At 34.1% G+C, this 24,165-nt stretch overlaps 1 protein-coding gene across 3 annotated transcripts in view; it reads right to left on the bottom strand.

Moving 5' to 3' along the window:
• RAB28 (RAB28, member RAS oncogene family) overlaps positions 1–24,165 on the bottom strand; it is a 94,486-nt gene that overhangs the window by 54,781 nt on the left and 15,540 nt on the right. For all 3 annotated transcript variants that reach the window (XM_007446042.1, XM_007446041.1, XM_007446040.1), the window contains exon 4: positions 17,657–17,786. In XM_007446042.1, the coding sequence (XP_007446104.1) occupies positions 17,657–17,786 (130 nt within the window). The remainder of the gene's footprint in view (positions 1–17,656; positions 17,787–24,165) is intronic.

The raw sequence follows: 24,165 nt of genomic DNA, 5'->3' as shown, positions 1-24,165 counted from the left end.
ATATATATATTCTCTTTCATATTCTTTTCCATTATGGTTTATCATAGGATATTGAATATAGTTCCCTGTGCTATACAGTAGGAACTTGTGGTTTATCTATCCTATATATAATAGTTTGCATCTGTTAATCCCAAACTCCCCGTCCTTCCCTCCCCCACCCCCTCTCCCCCTTGGCAACCACAAGTTTGTTCTCCATATCTGTAAGTCTGCTTTTATTTCACAGATATGTTCACCTGTGCCATATTTTAGATTCCACATATAAGTGATATCATATGGTATTTGTCTTTCTCTTTCTGACTTACTTCAGTTAGTATGATAATCTCTAGGTCCATCCATATTGCTGCAAACAGCGTTTTTTCATTCTATTTAATGGCTAATATTCCATTGTATATATGCACCACATCTTCTTTATCCATTCATCTGTCAATGGACATTTAGACTGTTTCCATGTCTTGGCTACTGTAAACAGTGCTGCTATGAACATAGCGGTGCATGTATCTTTTCAAACTATAGTTTTGTCTAGGTATATGCCCAGTAGTGGGATTGCTGGGTCATATGGTAGTTCTATTTTTAGTTTTTTAAGGAAGCTCCATACTGCTTTCCATAGTGGCTGTATCAATTTACATTCCCACCAACAGTGTAAGAGGGTTCCCTTTTCTCCACACCCTCTCCAGCATTTATTATTTTTAGACTTTTCAATGATGGTCATTCTAACTGGTGAGAGGTGGTAACTCATTGCAGTTATTTTTTAATAACTTTTCTACTACTTTCTAAAATTTTTATTTTATATTGGAGTACAGTTGATTTACAACGTTGTGTTAGCCTCCGGTGTACAGCAAAGTGATTCAGTTATACATATACATGTATCTATTCTTTTTCAGATCCTTTTCCCATTTAGGTTATTACAGAATATTAAGCAGAGTTCCCTGTGCTATACACTATGTCCTTGTTGTTTACCTATTTTATATATAGTAATGTGTATATGTTAACCCCAAACTCCTAATTTATCACTCCCCCCCACCTTTCTTCTTTGGTAACCATAAGTTTGTTTCCTAAGTCTGTGAGTCTATTTCTGTTTTCTAAATAAGTTCATTTGTATCATTTTTTTTAGATTCCATATATAAGTGATATCATATGATATTTGTCTTTCTCTGTCTTACTTCACTTAGTATAATCTCTAGGTCCATCCTTATTGCTGCAAATGGCATTATTTCATTCTTTTTTATGGCTAAGTAATATTCCATTGTATATATGTACCTCATTGTAGTTTTGATTTGCATTTCTCTAGTAATTAGCAATGATGAGCATCTTTTCACGTGCATATTGGCCATCTGTATGCCTTCTTTGGAAAAATGTCTATTTAGGTCTTCTGCCCATTTTTTGATTGGGTTGTTTGTTTTATTGTTATTGAATTGTAGAAGCTGTTTGTGTATTTTGGAAATTAAGCCCTTGTTGGTCACATAATTTGCAAACTTTTTCTTGATATGGAGAAAGTTTTAGTGGTCTGGATAGAAGATGATCCAGCCAAGACATTCCCGTAAGTCAAAGCCTAATCCAAAGCAAAGCACTCTCTTTTAACTAACGAAGGCTTAGAGAGGTAAGGAAGCTGCAGAAGAAAAGTTTGCAACTAACAGAAGTTGATTAATGAGGTCTACTGAAAGAAGCCATCTCCATAACATAAAAGTGCAAGGTGAAGCAAGGGCTCATAGAGAAGCTGCATCAAGTTATCCAGAAGATCTAGCTAAGTTAACTGATGAAGGTGGCTACACTAAACAACAGATTTTCAGTGTAGATAAAACAGCCTTATATTGGAAGAAGATGCCATCTAGGACTTTCACAACTGGAGAGAAGTCAATGCCTGCCTTCAAAGGACAGGTTGACTCTCTTGTTAGGGGCTAATGCAGCTCATGACTTAAAGTTGAAGCCAATGCTCATTTACCATTCTGAAAATCCAAGGGCCCTTAAAAATTATGCTATATCTTCTCTGCCTGTGCTCCTAGATGGAACAACAAAGTCTAGATGACAGTACATCTATTTATAACATGGTTTACTAAATATTTTAAGCCCACAGTTGAGACCTACTGCTCAGAAAAAAAGGATTCCTTTCAAAATATTATTGCTCACTGACAATGCACCTGGTCACCGAAGAGCTCTGATGGAGATGCACAATGAGATTAATGTTTTCATGCCTGCTAATACAACATCCTTTCCATAGCCCATAGATCAAGGAGTAATTTTAACTTTCAAGTCTTATTATCCAAGAAATACATTTTGTAAGCCTATAATTGCCAAAGATAGTGATTCCTCTGATGGATCAGGGCAAAGTGATTGAAAACATTCTGGAAAGATTCATCATTCTAGATGCCATTAAATAACATTAGTGATCCTTGGGAAGAAGTCAAAATAACAACATTAACAGAAGTATGGAAGTTAATTCCAACCCTCTTGGATGACTCTGAAGGGTTTAAAACTTCATTGGAAGAAGTAACTGCAGATGTAGCAGAAACAGCAACAGAACTAGAACTAGAAGTGGAGCCTGAAGATGTGACTGAATTGCTGCAATCTTATGATAAAACTTTAATGAATGAGGAGTTGCTTTTTACAGATAAGTAAAAAAAGTGGTTGCTTGAGAGGTAATCAACTTCTGGTAAAGATGATGTGAAGACTGTTGAAATGACAAGAAAGGATTTAGAATATTATATAAACTGAGTTGATAAAGCAGCAGTAGGGTTTAAGGGGACTGACTCCAATTTTTTTTTCTTTGTCAGGTGACTATTTTTTGTTGTTGATTTTTTATTGAAGTATAGTTGATTTATAATATTGTGTTAGTTTTAGGTTTACAGCATAGTAATTCAGTATTTTTGCAGATTATATCCCATTATAGGTTATTACAAGATAACTCGTATAATTCCCTGTGCTATACAGTAAATCCTTATTGCTTATCTATTTTATATATAGTATTTTGTATCTGTTGATTCCATACTTCTAATTTGTCCCTCCTCCCTTCCCTCTCCTCTTTGGTAACCACAAGTTTTCTGTATCTGTGATTCTGTTTCATGTATACATATATATTCCTTTGTGTTATTTTTTACATTCCATATATAAGTGATAGCATATAGTATTTGTCTTTCTCTGTCAGGCTTATTTCACTAAACATAATATTATCTAGGTCCGTCCATGTTGCTGCAAATAACAGTATTTCATTCTTTTTTATGTCTGAGGAAAGAAGTTCTACTGTGGGTAAAATGCTATCAAACAGCATTGCATGCAGAAGAGATAGTGTTTGTGAAGGAAAGAATCAATCAATGAGGCAAACTTCATTGTCTTATTTTAAGAAATTGCCACAGCCAGCCCAACCTTTGGCAACTACCACCCTGATCATTTAGCAGCCATCAACGAGGCAAGGCCCTACACCAGCAAAAAGACGACAACTTGCTAAAGGCTCAGATGATTAGTGTTTTCTTAGCAATGAAGTATTTTTAATTAAGGTATGTATGTTGTTTTTTTTAGACATAATGCTATTGCACACTTAACAGACTACAGTATAGTGTAAATATAACATTTATATGCCCTGGGAAACCAAAAAATTTGTGTGACTCACTTTGTTGTGATATTCACTTTACTACGGTAGTCTGGACCTGAACCCACAGTATTTTCAACGTATGCCTACGTGGTTCTAAAAGTCATATGTGATATTCTATTTCTGTAAATCAACTCACTTTCCTTTCCTTTGGCTTCCATTATAATTTGAGAAGTACCAGAACAGAACAAAAAGGAGGAGGGCACCATTTGCTTTTAGAAGCATTCTTCCAATAATTTGCATAGTATGTACATTTTATTCTGATAACAAACAAAAAGTTATTCAAATAATCTGACTAATCCACAGTTTCATATATTAAATATTCAAAGGTGGTCTACAAATTTAATGTCCATTGATTTTCATAACGTTTTCAAAAGAGCTCTTATTTTGGTTTCCTCATTAGTAAATAAAATAATAAAATCAGAAGATTTCTCTATTATTCTAGCTTCAACTTCTGATTCTTTGAGATTTACTTCTAACATATTAAAGCATAATGGTTCTGCTTTGGGCTGAACTATGTCAAACCTGCCCTCCCTCAAATTCATATGTTGAAGTTCTAACCCCCAGACCCTCAGAATGTGACTTTATTTCAATATAGGGCCTTTAAGGAAGTAATTAAGGTAAAATTGAGGTCATATGGATGGGCCCTAAACCAGCATGACTGCGATCCTTAAAAAAGGAGATTCGTACACAGATATGCCCGAAGGAAAGACCATGTGAAGATAAAGGGAGAAGACAGTCATCTACAAACCAACCCTACAGATACCTTGATCTCAGACTTCTAGCCTCTAGAATTGTTAGAAAATAAATTTCTGTTGTTTAAACCACCCAGTTTGAGGTACTTTGTTATGGCAGCCCTGGCAAACGAATACAGGCTCTAATACTTTTTGTTATTTAGATCCTCCTAGCATGGAAACAAACACCGAAATATGGAAGTGGAACTCATACTTTAAGAAACTCTAAAATGAGTTCTTAGGAGATTTTTTTGTTTTTTGTAAAAAAGCCAACATTTAGATCTGCCCATTTTCTTTTTTTTTTTTTACATCTTTATTGGAGTATAATTGCATTACAATGTTGTGTTAGTTTCTGCTGTACAACAAAGTGAATCAGCTACATGTATACATATATCCCCATATCCCCTCCCCCTTGAGCCTCCCTCCCACCCTCCGTATCCCACCCCTCTAGGTTGTCACAAAGCATCGAGCTGATCTTCCTGTGCTACACAGCAGCCTCTCACTAGCCATCCATTTTACATTTGGTAGTGTATATATGTCAATGCTCCTCTTTCACTTCATCCCAGCTTCCCCTTTCCCCCATGTCCTCAAATCCATTCTCTATGTCTGCATCTTTATTCCTGTCCTGCCCCTAGGTTCTTCAGAACCTTTTTTTTTTTTAGATTCCATATATATGTGGTAGCATATGGTATTTGTTTTTCTCTTTCTGACTTACTTCACTCTGTATGACAGACTCTAGATCCATCTCTTTCACTACAAATAACTCAATTTCGTTCCTTTTTATGGTTGAGTAATATTCCATTGCATATATGTGCCACATCTTCTTTATCCATTCATCTGTCGATGGACATTTAGGTTGCTTCCATGACCTGGCTATTGTAAGTAGTGCTGCAATGAACACTGTGGTACATCTATCTTTCTGAGTTATGGTTTTCTCAGGTTATATGCTCAGTAGTGGGATTGCTCCTTCTGCCCATTTTCTGATTGGGTTGTTTGTTTTTTGATACTTAACTGCATGAGCTCTTTTTGGAGATTAATCCCTTGTTGGTCACTTCGTTTGCAAATATTTCCTCCCATTCTGTGGGTTGTCTTTTTGTTTTATGATTTCCTTTGCTGTGCAAACGCTTTTAAGTTTAATTAGGTCCCGTTTATTTTTGGTTTTATTTTCATTACTCTAGGAGGTCTCCCAAAAAGACACACAGTTGGCCTAAAAGCACATGAAAAGATGCTCAACGTCACTAATTATTAGAGAAATGCATCATCAAAAAATCTAAACAACAAATGCTGGAGATGGTGTGGAGAAGGGAACCCTCCTATACTGTTGGTGGGAATGTAAATTGGTACAGCCACTATGGAGAACAGTAAGGAAGTTCCTTAAAAACTAAAAACAGAACTACCATATGATCTAGCAATCCCACTCCTGGGCATATATCTGGAGACAAACATAATTTGAAAAGATACACGCACCCCGATGTTCATTGCAGCACTATTTACAATAGCCAAGACATAGAAGCAACCTACATGTCCATCATCAGAGGAATGGATAAATATGTGGTACATATATAATATGGAGTATTACTCAGCCATAAAAAAGAGCAAAATAATGCCATCTGCAGCAACACAGATGGACCTAGAGATTGTCATACTGAGTGAAGTCAGACAGAGAAAGACAAATATCGTATGATATCACTTGTATATGGAATCCAAAAAAAATGGTACAGATGAACTTATTTACAAAACAGAAATAGAGTCACAGATGTAAAAAGCAAACCTACGGTTACCAGGGGGGAAAGGAGAGTAGGGATAAATTGGGAGATTGGGATTGATAGATACACACTACTATATATAAAATAGATAACTAATAAGGACCTACTGTATAGCACAGGGAACTCTACTCAATCCCTGTAATGACCTATATGGGTAAAGAATCAAAAAAAGTGAATACATGTAAAACTGATTCACTTTGCTATACACCTGAAACTAACAGAACAATGTACATCAACTATATTCCAATAAAAAATAAATTTAAAAAAATTTTTTAAAGCCAACATTAAATTCCAAATGCAGAGATACCCTTGAATTGGCTCAAGACTTACCTATAACAAGATGTATCCAAACCCTACCAGTTTTGCAAAAACTCAGTTTGAGGTCTACATTCCTCTTAATCCTTTCCCTCTCATTGATACAGTAGTGCTAAACTATACGTTGTTTTTCTTTTGTACTTTTTGTCCATTATGTTAATCTTACTTCCACAAAAAGACAAGTCTCCTGAAAGCTGGATTCATGATATATGTGCCTAGGAAGCAGCCATGTGCTCACAGAAAGAGCTTATTACTTTATGGATTGACTGTCTTAAATACAATAGTTATATTAAGTTTGCTATTATCTTTCTATGCTGCTTAATTTTAAGGTATTTCAAATTAGAAAGAACTGAGAACATGCCTTTAACACATGTATAGAATCACACATAGACGTGAAAACATCCTACAAGAATTACCTAATTTAGCCTAATTAATCATCTAATTAATTCTTTAATTATTAGAAAAATACAGACCATAATATTTATTCTTATTTTTTCCACTGTTAGCAATATATATCTTTTACAGTATACAGTGGTTAATTTTTACCATTCCCTGAATGATAATGAGAATATATTTTCACAGTAGCAATTGGTGACATTTCAATAAATCAATGTGCTGCAGTGATACCTAAATAAAAGCTTATTTCACTATAATGATGCTTCCAGGCTTCCCTCAAGTCAGGTGGTTACTTGCAGTTAATGATCTGTGACATGCCACACAAGTAGTCCTAAAAAGACTTATTATCCACCGCATGTGCAACAATATTTGCTTTATGGATGGCTAAATGAATGAAGACATTCAATGTAACTGTAAAAGTAAAATCAAAAGAAAACTTACAAGTAACATGTTTTCTTTAAGTAAAAGGGCTGTGACCATTTTCCATTAATACTTAACCTTTTGCTGGAGCAGTGCAACCACATATAATGCTCAAATCCATAAAGCCCAAGAGCTGTTCTGGGTTAATGCTAATTAACTGCCCCCAATCAAAAGAGCAGTAACTCTCCAAAAATGTGATATCATCAGCCTTTATTACTGACGTCAAAGTCACATCACAAAGCTTAATGAACAATAAAAAAAAAGACAAATATGCTTTATACATAAGTTGAGAGTATGTCTTTCAGTCGAATTTACATATAAATATACAACAAAAACACACCAAGAAAAGAATTATTACTATCATGCTTCAGAGAAAATTTGCTAATCTCAAACAATACACTATCTTTTATAGCTGCCAGACTTTGTAAGCATTCAAATCTTTACCATTTATAATTTTATTTCATTTACTAGACTCGGCTTTTGTCCACCATATGTCCACTGTGGATTAACTATTCCCTTAGGTACAATTAAGGCCTTTCCATTTGTTGTAAGAAGAACTAAGTGTGAAGGACACAGCCAGAAATAACATTTATACCTCAACCAAAAACAGAAGTACATTCAAACTCCAACGATGGTTTATGCAGCATCTTTTTTTTTATTAGACACATGTCTACAAAAGCAAAATAAACGAGATAAAAATTCATGGCAACTGTACACCAGCTTTCACCATTCAGATTGAATATCAAAATTATATCACCTCCATTAATAGAATTTAAATATTTTTTCAGAAAATTATACTTCTAAACTGTAAGTTAAGTGAAGGGTGGCTTCCAAACAATAATTAAAACCAAAATTTTAATCATTTTTTTATGTATTTCAAAGACATTTCACAAAATTTTTAATGTTTTTGATTTTTAAATCCTTAAATTAAAAAAATACGAGACTTGGCAATACCTCCTCCCATTACCCATAACTAGAAGAGAGGATCTGGAGAAAGAGTGGGAAATACAATAACAACAACTAACACATACAGCACCTATATATACCAGGCATGGTTTTAGGAGCTTTATATATATTTAATTTTTATAACGACCTCCTTATAAGGTAGGTGCTATTGTTATTTCCATTTTACAGATGACAAAACTAAGGTACAAAGAGGGTGAGTACCTTACCATGGTCACACATTTAAATAAGTGAGCCCATATCTGAACCTAAGTGGTCTTACTTAGAAGTCTGTGTCCTTGACCACTACTCTATACTGTCTCTATATTAAAGATATTAAGGTGCTAGAACACACTATAAAATAAATATCCATAAGGGAAAATACCACTTCTCATCATTTTAAAATTAAAATTTTGAATGAAAATTAAGCAATGAGGGCTAAGAGTTTTGTTTTCAAAAGAACTGTGTGTGTAATGTCAGAGGCATTTTACATGATCTTATGTAGTAGTAACTCATAAGCACCAAGTGAGGCTGTTATTATATGCCTCTTCCAGATGAAAAACCTAGCCTCACAGTATTACAAAAGCTAGGCGAAAAAAACAGTATTATTTTCTCTTTATCATCTCAAAATTTCCATAGTTTCATCTTTTACTAAGGTAGAGAATTAATAATTTTCTAGTCATTCATAGCAATTATTTATTGAGCATCTTCTGTGTGCCAGGGACTGAGCTTGATACTAGAGACACAGCAGTGAACAAGGTAGACAGTCTCTGCCTTCATGGAGCTTTAGTTACAGAACACCTACATAATTCCAAACGGTAAAAAAATAAAATAAAAAACTCTGCTCTAAAAAAGGTGACTTTTTCAGAACATTATAGAGATCAAACTAGTCACTACCAGTAGAGAGAGGGAAGGGAAGAGGGGCAAGATAGGGTAGGGGCTTAAGAGGTACAAACTACTATGTATAAAAGAAATAAGTACAAGGATATATTGTACATCATAGGGAATATAGCCAATACTTTATAACTTTAAATGGAGTATAATCTATAAAAATATTGAATCATGATGTTGTTTACCCTAAACTAACATAATATTGTAAATCAACTATACTTCAAAGAAAAAAAAGAAATGCTACTTTTAGAGCCCCAAAAAGCACTTGAAAGTTGGTCATATTTCCAGGGTGTGCCTGGCAAATACTAAGAATTCAATAAATCTTGGTTATATTTATTGTTATTAGGTATATGCACCTATTCATGTATATAGAAAATGGATACTTAATAATCTAATAACTGAATGATAAAATGAGCCTAAGAAATCATCTGTGCAAAGATAAGAAGACAGGATTTCAATCACATGAAAAGTTAAACTCTCTTAAAATTGTATGGCAACAAATATGTTCAATTAATCAGACTTACAACTAAACATAGTTTGGGTCATCATATTTTAGGAATAGAAGGTGCTCATGACTGCCTAGTACAATCCCCTTATTTTATACATGAGGATCATCTTAAGTGATTAAATAAATTGCCAAGGTAATGTAGCTAGATAAAATGACAGTAGCAGGACAAAGTTTTCTGATCCCCACTATAGTGTTCTTTTAATCTATATTGGATTTATTAAACAATCACAGCAAATATAAAGTAAAATAAATCATTAAAGGGGCTTAAATTACATTAATAAAAATCTCAAATCTTTTCACAAAGTTTTTATAGCTGTATTCTTTTAAATATTAATATTTAATGATTAATTTCTTCTAAAATTTAAAATCAGAGAGTCATCATAAAAGAAACAACAGGTGGATTATGCTTTCTTTAGCATTTAATACACTTTCTCTGTCATGACAATGAAAGACAGACAGAAATCATATAAACAGATTGCTATGACCGAAATGCTTACACAATTTCCCCAAAACAAACAAAACAAAACCACAAAATCCTTAAATTTCTCAAGCTAAGTAAACTGTAATATTGCCAAAATGGTTTAAAGTAGGCCAACTAAAAAAACAGTAACTATGAAATGACATAATAACATCACTGCAACAACTGTCAGGTGAAAAATAGTTTCTGATTAGTATTATGAAAAAGCACTTATTTGACATTTTCTTCCCCAATATATCAGTCACAACACCAGTGTGAATGCAAGCTTATGCATTTAATGTGATAAAACTACTCAACCAGTTAAACTTGAAATACTATCAGTGTTCTTAAAGTACAGTAGGAGTGTGAAATACCACATAAGAGAACAGCTGTAGGCGTATGTATTAAAATACTCTCTCACTCAGTATACAGAACACTGATGCTACCAGTATCAGAATAAGATGCTACCAGCATCCTCCAGTATGTACATAGTCATAGCTCTATTTGACAAATTTACATATAAAGAGAGGAAAAAGCAAAAAGAAAAAAAAAAATGAAGCAACAGAAACATTAGGTCCATCTGAAAAAGACACTTGGGTCTGATACTTTGGGGATTACTATCACCAGAACAAAAAGAACCATATTAAAGTAAATGGGTAAGGGGCAGAATGTTATAATTTAGACTGTATAAACAGAATAAACTTTTCAAATCCTCAAAAGAGTTTTTGTTTATGCTTTATAAATTGTAAACTCTTTTAAACAAACTGGTAATAATGACTCACTTGTTCACTTTTATAGAAGTTGATATGAATCCTTCAAAACAGGAATCAAAGTAAATGTTACTTACTTCATAGTTTCACATTTCCACTCTCCAGATACAATAAGAATTTTTGAAAACTCAAGAGTCGCAGTATAGGTAAGTACTTTCATGTAAATTCCCATAAAGTTCTTAAAGCTGGACATAAAGCCATCTCTTATACTCATCTATTATGAAGAATAAAGAATAGTCTTTAAAAGCCTTGTGATAACTTTACTGAGAGCATCAGTAAAATTTTCAACTTAAAATTTACTTGTTTTACTAATACATTTCCATGGAGTTCAGGGAACACAACTTACAGGGTACATTAAAATGTAACCTTTGAACCTCACAGTGTAAAACATCACTTCCTGGGCAGAGATAGTACTCCAAGAACAATCAATCACTGTTAAGAAGAATATACACTCAACATTGTTAATTAGTGTTGATGCACTCTTCTCTATGCCCTCATCTGTCATGAAGATTGTTTAAAAATCTGAGTTATTAGTCTTTATTTGGGAAAGGATCTGTTTAATATCTTTTAAGAGTAGAAATCATTCATCCATCCACTCTATACTGGAGCATGATAATTCCTACTCCCAATACAAGTTACTGATAACCACCACCCCTCCACTAACTAAGATGCTATAAATCAGGAAGGGGGCAGCTCCTATGCAACCCTGTTGATTTCTGTTTACAATCTATCCAACTGAGAATGTTAGCTAGTCAGGGGAGAAACTAGGTGATGGATCAGATAGTAGGAAAACATAACAGCTTAAAGACAGAAAATAACAAAATGACAAATTAAAATGCCATGTGGTTATAAAACATGGATTGAATATAAAATTAATCTTTAAAAAATTAATATTCCTGAGTGTTCATTTCATTTTAATCTGAACTTTCCCTGAAACACTGAAAGAAAAACTAAAAGTGTATTTGAGTGCAGACTCTGATTTTTAAATTAAACACACAAATTTAAAATTTGTAAATAAAAAGTTGAAAGTATAAGTTTCTACCAGTATGTAAGAGTCACAAGAAAATGAAGCAAAATTCTTAATTTTTTTAGATTTATTTAACCTAAAGTCATGATATAAAATCTATGACATTTTATCTCTAACATGACCCAGCATAATATAACTTCAATGTGTTTCTTAAGAAACTCCGACATTATTCACCAGAGTGGAATTCACTAGGCCAGTTGGGCCTGAAGGCCATCTAATAAGTTCCTTGCTACCTACTATGTATTTTTCCTTATTAAGAAAACCATTTTCACTGAATAACATATCCCAGGCCATATACACTTTTAATTTCAAGAGCGTCTTCCTGAAAAGGCTTTTATTCACTCATTTGGTATTCATTCATTCAGACATTGTTCTAAGTGATGAGGTCCTTAGCTTTCACAGAGCTTAGACAGACAAGAAGCAAACAAGAAATGATATCAGATGACAATGAGACTATGCAAATAACTGAAACAGAACGTCCTGACAAAAAGGGACTTGATGACTCGTTTAGATTTGAGTGGTCAAAGAAGGCAACTCTGAGGAGATGACATTTAAGATGAGATCCAAATGACAAAATGGAGCCAGCCAAGACAAATGTGCCTTACACATATAGTGGACAAGGGAGCATTTAGTAGAAAATGAGGTCTGAGATGTAGGTAGGGGCCAGATAACCCTGTGCTTGATGAAATTGGATAAGGAGTTTGGATTTCATTCTAGTGTGATGAGAAAGCACTAGAGGGTTTTAAGGAGAGAAGTCATACAGTATGATTTGCCATTTGGGAACTGGATTTAGGAGATCAAATCTAAGAGCAGGAGGAAGAGTTAGGAAGTTAGTGCCATAGTTCACATGAGAGTTGATGATTGTGTGTTGGGCCATGGTCAGGTGCACCTGTAATAAGTGGTCATATATTGAAAATCCCTAGGTTCTGCAGCACAGGCTCTGATCAAGTGAGAGTACCCCGATGCTGGGAGGCAAGACCTTCAAGTCCAGGAAATCAGGTATTAAGCCTGGTGCAGAAGTTGCCTTAGATGGTAATATAACTGTTTCCAGGTGCTTATGTGGCTATATTCATAGCCGATCAGAAAACGCACTGTACTTGGAGCTGCAGACATCATCAAACTCCAATGGAACTTCCACAAAACACACAGAATAAGTAGATGACTTACCCCTTTCCCATTTTTTTAAAATAAATTTATTTATTTTAATTTTTTTGGCTGCATTGGGTCTTTGTTGCTGTGCACAGGCTTTCTCTAGTGGCGGTGAGCGGGGGCTACTCTTCGTTGTGGTGCACAGGCTTCTCATTGTGGTGGCTTCTCTTTGTTGTGGAGCATGGGCTCTAGGTGCAAGGGCTTCAGTAGCTGTGGCACACGGGATCAGTAGTTGTGGCTCACAAGCTCTAGAGCACAGGCTCAGTAGTTGTGGCACACGGGCTTAGTTGCTCCGCAGCACGTGGGATCTTCCCGGACCAGAGCTCAAACCTGTGTCCCCTGCATTGGCAGGCAGATTCTTAACCAAAGTGCCACCAGGGAAATCCTCCCTCTTTCCCATTTTGAAAGTTACTATGGAATATTTTTTTACCTCACTAGGGAAAAGTAGGGCCTTCCACGGAAATTTGAACATAATTTTATTTATTAATCCCAACAACCAGACAAAACAAAACAAAGTCAAATTCCTAGAAAACTTGAAGATGGTAGAGAAAAAGAATAAAATTAAGACCCAGATTAGCAGGTCCCAATCACTCCTTAAGCACTTTCTGTGGTTCAACCTTTGCATAAATTAACAATGGCTAGCTGAATACACATAGCTGGCACTCGACAATGTTTTCTGAATGAATTGCCCTACTCCACACACAGCATGAGAACTATCATGGTAAAAAGCAAGGAATAAGATGGTGACAAAGGAATTCTCTAGGAACCATTTTCTTCAGGCTACTTTTGTAAAATATCTATGTCAGCTGTACTAATTTGTAACTTGTGATCTTTCTCACTGAAGCTATAGTCCATGCTTTTAAAAGGCTATTATGAGTAATAATAATAACTGTTATTGAGCACTTACAGTGTACAGGAGATGTGTTCCAAGTGTTTTTATGTAATAGCTCATTTAATCCTTAAACCAACTTTATCAGACAGAAACCATTATCCTTATTTCCAGATGAAGAAATTGAGACTTAAAGACATAACTTGTCTGATGTTACACTGCTGATAAGTGAAGAAATTGGGCTTGTAAGCAAAGTCTGTCTAAACTTAAAACCCTCTGATCTTAACCACGACTCAATACTTCATTTAAAATCTTAAACAGTACAAAGAAATAACACTACTGTTTTATAACCTTTTAGAATTGAATATAAAATTAAATTAATTTGTTTTAAGTACAGTTGACCCTTGAACAACACTGGTTTGAACTGTGCAGGTCCACTTACATGCAGATTTTTTTTTCAATAGTAAATACTACAGTACTACATGATCCGAAGTTGATTCAATCCATGGATGCAGAACCGGGAATAAGAAGGAACAGAGTTTACAGAGGGATAACTATAAGTTAAACGTGGATTTTTGACTGCAGGAAGGAACTATGCCCCTAACCCCTGTGTTGTTCATGGGTCAAATATATTATATACTTTTAAGTATTATATACTGAAATAATTAACTTACTAATTATCAATTCTATTTCATTAAAGCAAGTCCCTTCCTCTGTTGCCTATATCATTAACCTACACTAGTTAAACCATAATATAATGTAATTTTTACAAAAATAAACCTGTAATTCATCTTTACCTAAAACTATTCTCAATCCTCAGCCCAAATTTCTGAGAGTTTACCATATTTTAATAAAAAGTACATGATTTTATAACTTACTAATTATAAGCTCTTACTATGGAACAAATTCACACACACACACACTCTTTGTATGGAAATTTTCTCTGTATCCCATCTTTTTGCTAAACTTTGGCTAAAAGTTGGCTACTGCTGCCAATATTTTCATAGCCTACACATACTTCTTTTCAACATATGCTTTCTATTCAAGCAAAGAATAGGACAGAATAACGAATTTTTAAAAGATCATTTAGGCAGATGATGACTCTGTATAGATAATGATCATAATAATTCAGCTTCAAACGTCTTCCCATCATGCTTCTTTTGCTTTGCCTTTAACCAGTATCTAAAATCTTTGCTTTTAATTGAGGAAATTCATTGTCAATAGATCTACTCTAAAAGAAATGTTAAAGGAAGTTCTTCAAACAGAATCTGCTATCAAACAGACTCTTGGATCTAAACAGATAAATAAAGAGTGCTGGCAATGTAATAAGTAAATGTAAAATAAAATGTACCTTTTTTCTTATTTTTAATTGCTCTTAAAAGCTAAATGATTGTTTAAAGCAAAAATTATTATAGAATATGTAAAAATATATCTGACAATAATAACACAAAGGATTGGGGCGGGAGGTAATTAAACACTAATGTTTAAGTTCCTTATCCTACACACGAAGAGATATACTATTATTTGAAGGTAGACTAATTAATGATGTATAGTGAGCATCTTAAGAAACAACTAAAAATATAATATATATATAATATGTATAATAGGTGAAATAAAATGTAATAATCAATGATCAATTAACTCAAGAGAAAGCAGAAAAAGAGGAATAAAAAGAAACAATAGATTGAACAAATATAACACTCATCTGATGAATGAAAAAAGTCAGATGAAACAACTGTGAAAGCCTTGCCATCTGGAACATTCTCTGAATCTGGGAGCTGCTTCCTTGACTTGGAAAACATTCCAATGTTTCATGAGGCCCTTGATATAGAAACTCTTAATAAAATCTCTTTAATTAGTTTGATGTTGCTCATAAAAAAAGTCTTTGCTTTTTAATATAATTATATTCCCAAAAAAGAAAATGAGTGCATACTACTATAATGTAACATCAACTTGTAAACACAAATTGTAAGATCATTCACTACATGATCATATTGATCATATGAAACTGAGCCAGTGACAGCAGTAAATAATATCCAGGAAAATGTTCATCTCTAATCACTTAATTTTACACATGTAACATTCTGTGTGTCTGCATACTCTATTATATGATCATATTCTGAAAAAGAGTATTATAAATACAAGAAAGGGGTTAGAGCTAAACCAAAAGTGAAAAAATTATTTTGACTTTCATGCAATTATATCTCAAACATAACACTGTAACAGTTTTTTGCATAAATTCATATAATTATATATATGTTTGTTTTTTAAACCCAGGAATGGCATCACCAGCACAGTCCAACAGCCCATCTAGCCTAACATCCTGTCTTAGACAGTGACCAATGGAGGAGGCCTCACAGGATAGCATAAACACATAACATAATGTATATAATTGTGCACCACTATACCATTACTCCAGATGTAGTTAGATTATATCCTGAAAGAAATGAAAACAAATCCCAACCCCCATCACTCCCTTACTCTATAATTTCCCAAAAGGTGACGGGAAACCTCCAATAAAGCAGAAATCTAACTATAATATAAACCAATGCTTTGGTGACATGACGAATGACTAACAAATGATCTCCTAAAATGAAAAGCTGCACTCAGAAACAGAACCTAAGCTCATCAAAACTTATGATTTGTAAAGGAGGATTTCAATGAATTGAAAAGCATCTGATTCACTCAATTAGATCTAAAAAATAGATGAGCAAAATTTAACTAAAGCTTTAAAAAAAAAAATGTTTCTTTTACCCAAGCCATCCATTTTGTGATATGTGATACTGTTTTCTAGAAAGTATTATAAAATTTATATTTTTAACTCTTCAGAGAAATGATATTCACACCTGTTTTGTAATGGTTTTGAAGTAAGGCTTGGATTTATTAAATGTTCATCTAAGTGTGCAAAACCACATAATGAAGAAATCATGGCTTGGTCCTTCAGGAAGTACTATTTCCTAAACAATTATAGACAAAAAAAATGCACTGCATTTTTAAAGACTTTTGGAGAAGACAATTCTCTTGGTAGTATACTTGGGTATTGATTTAACAAAGCTTATAGTCAGGAAACAGTTCCTGACCTGAATCCTCCATGGTATAATTTAAATTCATTTTCTCTTTTTCTGACCTCAAATAGGTTGTAGAAGATTAGGTAATATCATATCTTATATATTTGAAAACTCTTATTAAGGTCCCCTTTACCAGAGTAAATGCACTGCAGGACTATGAACCAAATAATAATCCTGTACTGAATTCAGTCTTATAATTTTTATATGCTGTATATCATAGCCCAAGAGACAGATCTCAAAAATTACTTATCCATCATTTTACTAAGCACCACTCCTCTCCCAATATACTCTTTCTCAAAAAAAAAATATATATTTAAGAACAAACCTCAAAAATTTAGAAAAGGAAGTTTATGAGCGCTGAGAGCAAGGAACACTGCACACAAAATTCCATGCAGACACTGCTTCCTTCCCTAGAACAGGGTACCATTTAATGAAATGTATCTCTCAAAATCTCTGGGGCAGAGCTGAAGCTGCAGTGTAATATCATAAAATCTGCAGCTGTGTTGCTGTTCTTAATAGTCCACGCTGCTTCCTTAGACAACAGGAAGCCAAAACACACACACACTGCAGAACAGAACTTACCTTAACAAGGAATTGGCCAAAGCGGCAGAGCAGTTACGATAGATCAAGCATCAAACTGTTATTGAAAAGACTGTACACATCTTTAGGAATTTTCTCCTCAACTTGCTCACTCCAGGAAAACAGTATCTATTTATGTTTCCAAACATCAATTTTTTTTAGGAATAAAAACTACAGGATAGACAAATAAAGTTTCCTATATATAAATAAACACTAATAACTTACTTTTATTGCCCACCAAGGCAACCAGTGGCTGAGTTTCAGACTCCTCACTCACTTTCTTCACCACAGAATACCAATCTTCTAAATTCTCAAAGCTTTGATAATTTGTAATATCATATACCAAGAGGATTCCCTGTTGCAAAAGAGTTACAGAATATTTATAATATACTACTTTAATAAGTATTAATAATGAACACTGTTAAGTAATAGATATGTTGAATAGAGTATAAAAAGTACAAACGTGGACTGTTTGTATCTAACTTCAATTTAGGTATTAGCAGACAGATAATACTTAATGTCTTCATTCAAGATAAATCCAGCAATTAAGATACAATGCAAGCTAAAGAATAATTTTATCAAACTGTAAGTGGTTTTCCAATGAGATATCTGGGGTATGCTTGGTAAGTTTCGATAAAATATAAGAAAATCATATCATAGAGGTGAAAAAAGCTTCAAGGTCTACAATTCTGCCTGTCACTTTCATGAGGTCAAACATTTAAACCTTTCAATAAATAACCATCTGCTGCTGCTCTTTTTAAATATTTTCAAAAATGGAGATTCCATGACATCCCCTGACAGTCAATTTCAGTGTTTAACACAATTTTCTTTAAATGAAATAAGTCGATTTCCTCTTTCGGTCCTCTGTGCATTTGCAGAACAACATGAGAGTGTCCTCCTTATAATAACCCTTCATGTACTTGAAAATAGTTAAGTAACTCCTTCACCATCTCCTTTCCAGAATAAACAAACTCAATTCCTTAAACTTGCCTCAAAGGACCTATTTTCTATCCCTTTAATCATAGTTGTTGGTTCTTCCCAGGACATGCTACATATAGTTTTTTGACATCCTCTTTAAAATGAGCAATGTAAAACTGGACATGATACTGTAATAAGAGCCTGAACAAAGCCAAATACAACAGAGGGATTGCTTCCTGCCTCTTATATATCATATTCCTTTTAATATATCCCATTATTTTGTGTGGGAAGGAGAAGAAGTATGTACACTCACAAAAATAACACTGCCACATTCTTGATTCTCATCCCATTTGTAGTCAAATACTTAATACAAAGCTCTCTGCATATTTAAGTCTGGACCCTAATGGCATTTATGTCTCCTTCTTAAGTTATAATCATAAATGTTGACTACTTTTTTACACCTACTATGTACCAGACAGATATCTGGATCTTTTCATTAATCCTCACAAAAATCATGCAAGACTGGTATTATTATCCTCATTTTACTAATAAACACAAAGTCACATGGAGCCAGGATTTGAATCGAGGACTGAATGAATATAAAGTCTACCCATTCAGTCTACAAAAATTTGTCTGCCAACTATATGCCAAGCATTGTGCTGGGTACCAGGGATATGAGGAACAACCTCAAGGAACTCACAGTCTTGCAGCAAAGCCAGGCACATAAACAGACAAGTATATAACACAGAAGTCATGGTCAATGATATGCTGGCAAATATTAATTAACCAGCTTGAGGCATGGCAGCGGTGGGGAAGGGATGAGAGAGTGTTATTTGTAGCATCTGCCAATTTCTGTAGTGTAAATACTCCCCTGTGGTCATTTTAAAGCTATCAATGTCACTTCACTGAACAGAGTTGGGTAGGACACCACTACACAGCACTTCCACCATACAGATACACTAGATATAAATAACCTCAAGAGCATAAACAACAGAAATATATAGTAAAATAATCAGTAAGTGATGCATTTTGATCATATAAATCTTTGTTTTTAATATAATTTGAGTTTTTATATATTTTTAATCATGAATATATTCAATAACCAGCTCACAAAAATTCCTGAAAATTTAACAACTGACTCTCCCAATGTGGCTCTAGCTTACTACTATTATGAACTTCCAGTACTATGCTCTTTTTCTCCAGTTTTATTAAGAAATAGTTGACATGCATCACTGTACAAGTTTAAGGCATACAGCATGATGGCTTAATTTACATATATTGCATGCTCTTTTATTAAACTACACTGGCCCCCAAGTCACTTAGCTTCTCTGGGTCTCAAGTTATTTGCCTCTAAAGTTAGATCATTGAAATTAAACACTCTGTATCCCTTTCAACTTAATTATTCCATAATTTTTATGGAAAATTGTTTGTCTGATTTATTTTAGTAACTTATAAATCTATTTCTGCCTTCCCAAATGCTTTGAAATAACGCCCAGCACAAAATTATTTGAAATAATGAACATAATCCTACTTTTCTTATTAAGAATAATGTCCCAGAATTAGCCTCTGAACAAAGCTAATATTCAATCTACTGACTCCACCTCCAGTTGACATGAGTGATACAATATATTATGTTGAAAGAGCTCTGCCCTAGAAGTCAAATTGCCTTTGGATTGTAGTCCTGGCCCTACCATCTATTGATCCTGGGCAATGTTTCTGTCATCCACCTTCATAATACCTGTCATGCCTAACTGATTATGTAAAGTAATAAAAATAGACAATTTAAAACCAACAAACTACACACTTACTGGGAACTTTTTTATTATTATTCTGAATCAATATGAATCACATTTTCAGGGCAAACATGAGATTGTTTTCACTCTCATAAACTGAGCCTTGACCTATGATGCCTCTTAAACCTTAAAATTTTTAGAACCCTTCTAACTAATATATTAAAATATTCATTGCAACATGGTTCAATATCTGAACATAATAGAATATATGCAAATAAAACATGGCCAGCATCTCTTGATAATCAGTACTAGACCAGAGCTATAGAATAAAAATTAACTATCACTGATCTAGACCAGGAGTTGGTAAACTATGGCCCCCAGGTCAAATCCAGCTCATAGCTTATATTTGTAAATAAACTTTTATTGAAACATAGTCACACTCACTTAAGTATTATCAATGGCTGCTTTTGCACTATAATGGCAGAGTTGAGCAGCTGCAGCAGAGACAGTCTGACCTGCAAAACCTAAAATATTTTTCTATCTGTTTTTTCAAGGAAGTTTGCCAATTTCTCATCTAAACCGATATATCCCAATATTCTTCAGTCAGAAATACCTATGAATTATCCAGGAATCATAAGAAAGGTAGAAGGATAAACACCTTTTCATTAATCTAGCTATCTACCAACCCAAACATCTATCGGTTCATATATCCATTTCTCAATACCATTTAATGCAAAAATTATGATTTTTATCTTTGCTCCTAATATGACAATTTTGTACCAGTTTTGACCTACACCCATCTGGTTAAAAACTGAGAAGGAGAAATGAGAAAACCAAAGACATTAACATACTAAAGAAGTTCTAGGACTTTCAGTTTCAGCTCAGACATGTAAAGAGCTTGGAAGTCACCACAACTGTTCTTACAATAAGAAAATAGCTGGACAAACTGAAAATCCATGACTTTTCTTGGACACAACAGAGAGTTGAGTTTGCAGGGCAAACTGCCACCCCGAAATCCGGAGTGATGGGTGAATCCAGAGAGTCACAGCCAAAATCTGCTTACCTGGAACAAAAGCCACTAGAGCCAGTAAATAGTAGAAATATTTAAATGGTCATTTTGATGAATTGTTGGAGGCTGAGTGTGGGCTAGCTTGAAGATGTGAAACTCCTGGGGGACACAGTCTTTGGGATACCCCCAGACTTTCATGTGTTTTACCTCTAGGAACCCCACAAGATCCTCATGGTGAACAGTCAGAAAAATCCCCTCATGGCTCTGGCATGAGAAGAGAGAAAGTAACCATTGTAAAATATGCCCAGAGCATTATCTGTAAAATGGCATCCTCTCCAGGAAAAAACCTCAGTCTTCTACCACATGAGAGAATGGCATTTTCCAACTCCAGCCCCTTCTAGTCATCCTGTCTCACATAAATGAGAAAAGCTAAGAAATATCTAAGAAGGTCACAGCCCAGGGACACAGATGCTTAAGTCACACAAGGCTGTGACTTAATCATAAGAGTATAAAATGTTTCCCCTCTTCCATACTTTAACACACTAATAGGGCTCCAGTATAATAGTAGATTACATTTGAAAGGGCTGCAAGACAGAAACTCCAACTAAGGAAGCGTTCTTTGAGATGCCCAAAAAGACAGGGGAGGAAAAACACAAGGATATTAGAGGAATTTGATGGCTCTGCCATCTAAAGATTCAGCAAACATTAAACACAGATCAACTCCTGACCAAATTAACATAAAACCTCACACTAAAAGCCTATTTATTTGAGTTCTTATTACTCGATACATCATGTCTAGTTTTCAACACAAAATTAAAAGGCACACTAAAAGGAAGTTTGAAGAGAAAAAGCAAACATTAGAATCAGATTCAAATCAGATTTTGGAATGATAGGAACAGGAATTTAAAATAAATGTAATTAACATTTTAAAGAGTCTAATGGAAAAGGTAGACAACATGAAAGAACGGTGGGTAACATACACAAAGAGATGGAAACATTAATGAATAATAAAAAGGAAATGCTAGATATCAAAAATAATATAACAGAAATAAGGCCACTGATGAGCTCATCAGGAGACTGGACACAACCTAGGAAAGAAACAGCCAGCTTTAGGATAAGATAATAGAAACTTTCAAAACTGAAATGTAAAGAGAAAAAAGAATGAATAAAATAGAATACCAAAGAACTATGGGACAATTCTGAATGTATATGACACATGGAACTGGAATACCAGGAGAAGAGAAAATGGAACTTAAGAAATATCTGAAGTAATAATGGCCAAGAAATTGCCAAAATTAATTAGGCACCATACACAGATACAGGAATCTCAGAGAACATTAAGTAGGATAAATACCAAAACATCTACACCTAGGCATCATATACTTAAACTCCATAAAACAAAACACAAAGAGAAAATCTTGAGAAAAGGTAGGGGGTGGAAGCCAAGGGGAGGGAGGGAATACCCTATCTATAGACCAACAAGGATAAGAATTATAGAGAATTTCTCATCGGAAACCAAGCAAGTAAGAAAAGAATGGAGTGAAATTTTTAAGGTGTTGAAGAAAAGGACCAATCTAAACTTCTAGACGTAAAAAATCCTTTTCTAAGTACGGAGGAATAAAGACTTTCTCAGATAAACAAAAACTGAGGGAATTCATAGCCAAAAGACCTTCCCTGGAAGAAATGTTAAAAAAGGTTCTTCCAAGAAGAAGGAAATGATACAGGTCAGAAACTCAGTTCTACATAAAGAAAGGAAGCATATCAGAGATGGAACAAGAAAAGGTAAAAGAAAATCATTAATTTTTCTTATTCTTAATTAATCTAAAATATATTTAATAACAGTAACAAGGTATTGAGTGATTATAGCATATGGAAAAGAGAAATGAATGACAGTGATGCCATCAGGGACAGGAGGGATGAACTGAGAATATTCTTTTATGAAATATTTTATGAACTACACAGGAAGCCATGTAGTATCATATGAAGGTGGACTTAGATTAGTATAAGATGTATATTGCAAACTCTAGGGCAATTGCTTAAAAAACAAAGTTTTAGTATAATTGACATACTAAGAGATAAAATGCTCAAAAAACCAGAAAAGAAAAAGGGGGGGGGGGGGGAGGAAAGCAAGCACAAGGATCAGAAAACAAACATGAAAGATATGAATCCAACTATATCAATAATCACTTTAAATGTGAATGGTCCAAATACACCAATTAAAAAATACTGTCAGAGTGGATGAAAAACCAAGACTCAACTAAATGTTGCCTACAGGAAACACGCTTTAAATATAAAGACACAGGTTAAAAGTTAAGGGATAAAGAAATACCATGCTAAAAGAAATGAAAAGAAAACTGGAGTAGCTATATTAATTTCAGACAAAGCAGATTTCAGAATAAGGGAAATCATGAGGCATAAAGATTGGCATAATGGTAAAGGGGTTAATTTTCCAAGAAAACATAACAATCCTTTGTGTATATACACTTAATAACAGAGTATCAAAATATGGAGCCCAAAACTGATAGAACTGTAAGGAATTCAAAATCCACAGATCCACTAATATAGCTGGAGATTTCAACACCCCTTTTTCATTAATTGATGTATCAAGCAAGCAGAAAATCAGTAAGTTGACCTGAAGAGCAGTAACAATCAGCTTCATCTAATTGACATTTATAAAACAGTCCATCCAACAACATTAAAATGTACCTTCTTCTCAAGCTCATATGAAACATTCACCAGATAGACTACATTCTGGACCATAAAACACACCTTCACAAATTTATAAGAAGAGAAATCATACCAAGCATGTTCTTAGATTACAATGGAATTATCAGAAATCAATAATAGAAAGAGCTGGAAAAACTCAAAATATTTTGAAATTAAACAACATACTTCTAAATAACACCTGGGTCGAAAAAGAAGCCTCAAGAGAAGTTTAAAATATCTTAAATAAAATACAACCTATCAAAACTTGAAGATACAGCAAAAACAGTACTTTGAGGAAAATGCAGAGCACTGAATGAATATATCAGAAGAGAAGAAACATCAAAAATCTAAGCTTCCACTTTAGAAAA

The sequence above is a fragment of the Lipotes vexillifer genome, unplaced genomic scaffold (genome assembly GCF_000442215.2).
Source record: "Lipotes vexillifer unplaced genomic scaffold, Lipotes_vexillifer_v1.1 scaffold1469, whole genome shotgun sequence".
NCBI lineage: Eukaryota > Metazoa > Chordata > Mammalia > Artiodactyla > Lipotidae > Lipotes > Lipotes vexillifer.
This window is presented reverse-complemented; position numbering and strand designations above follow the sequence as displayed.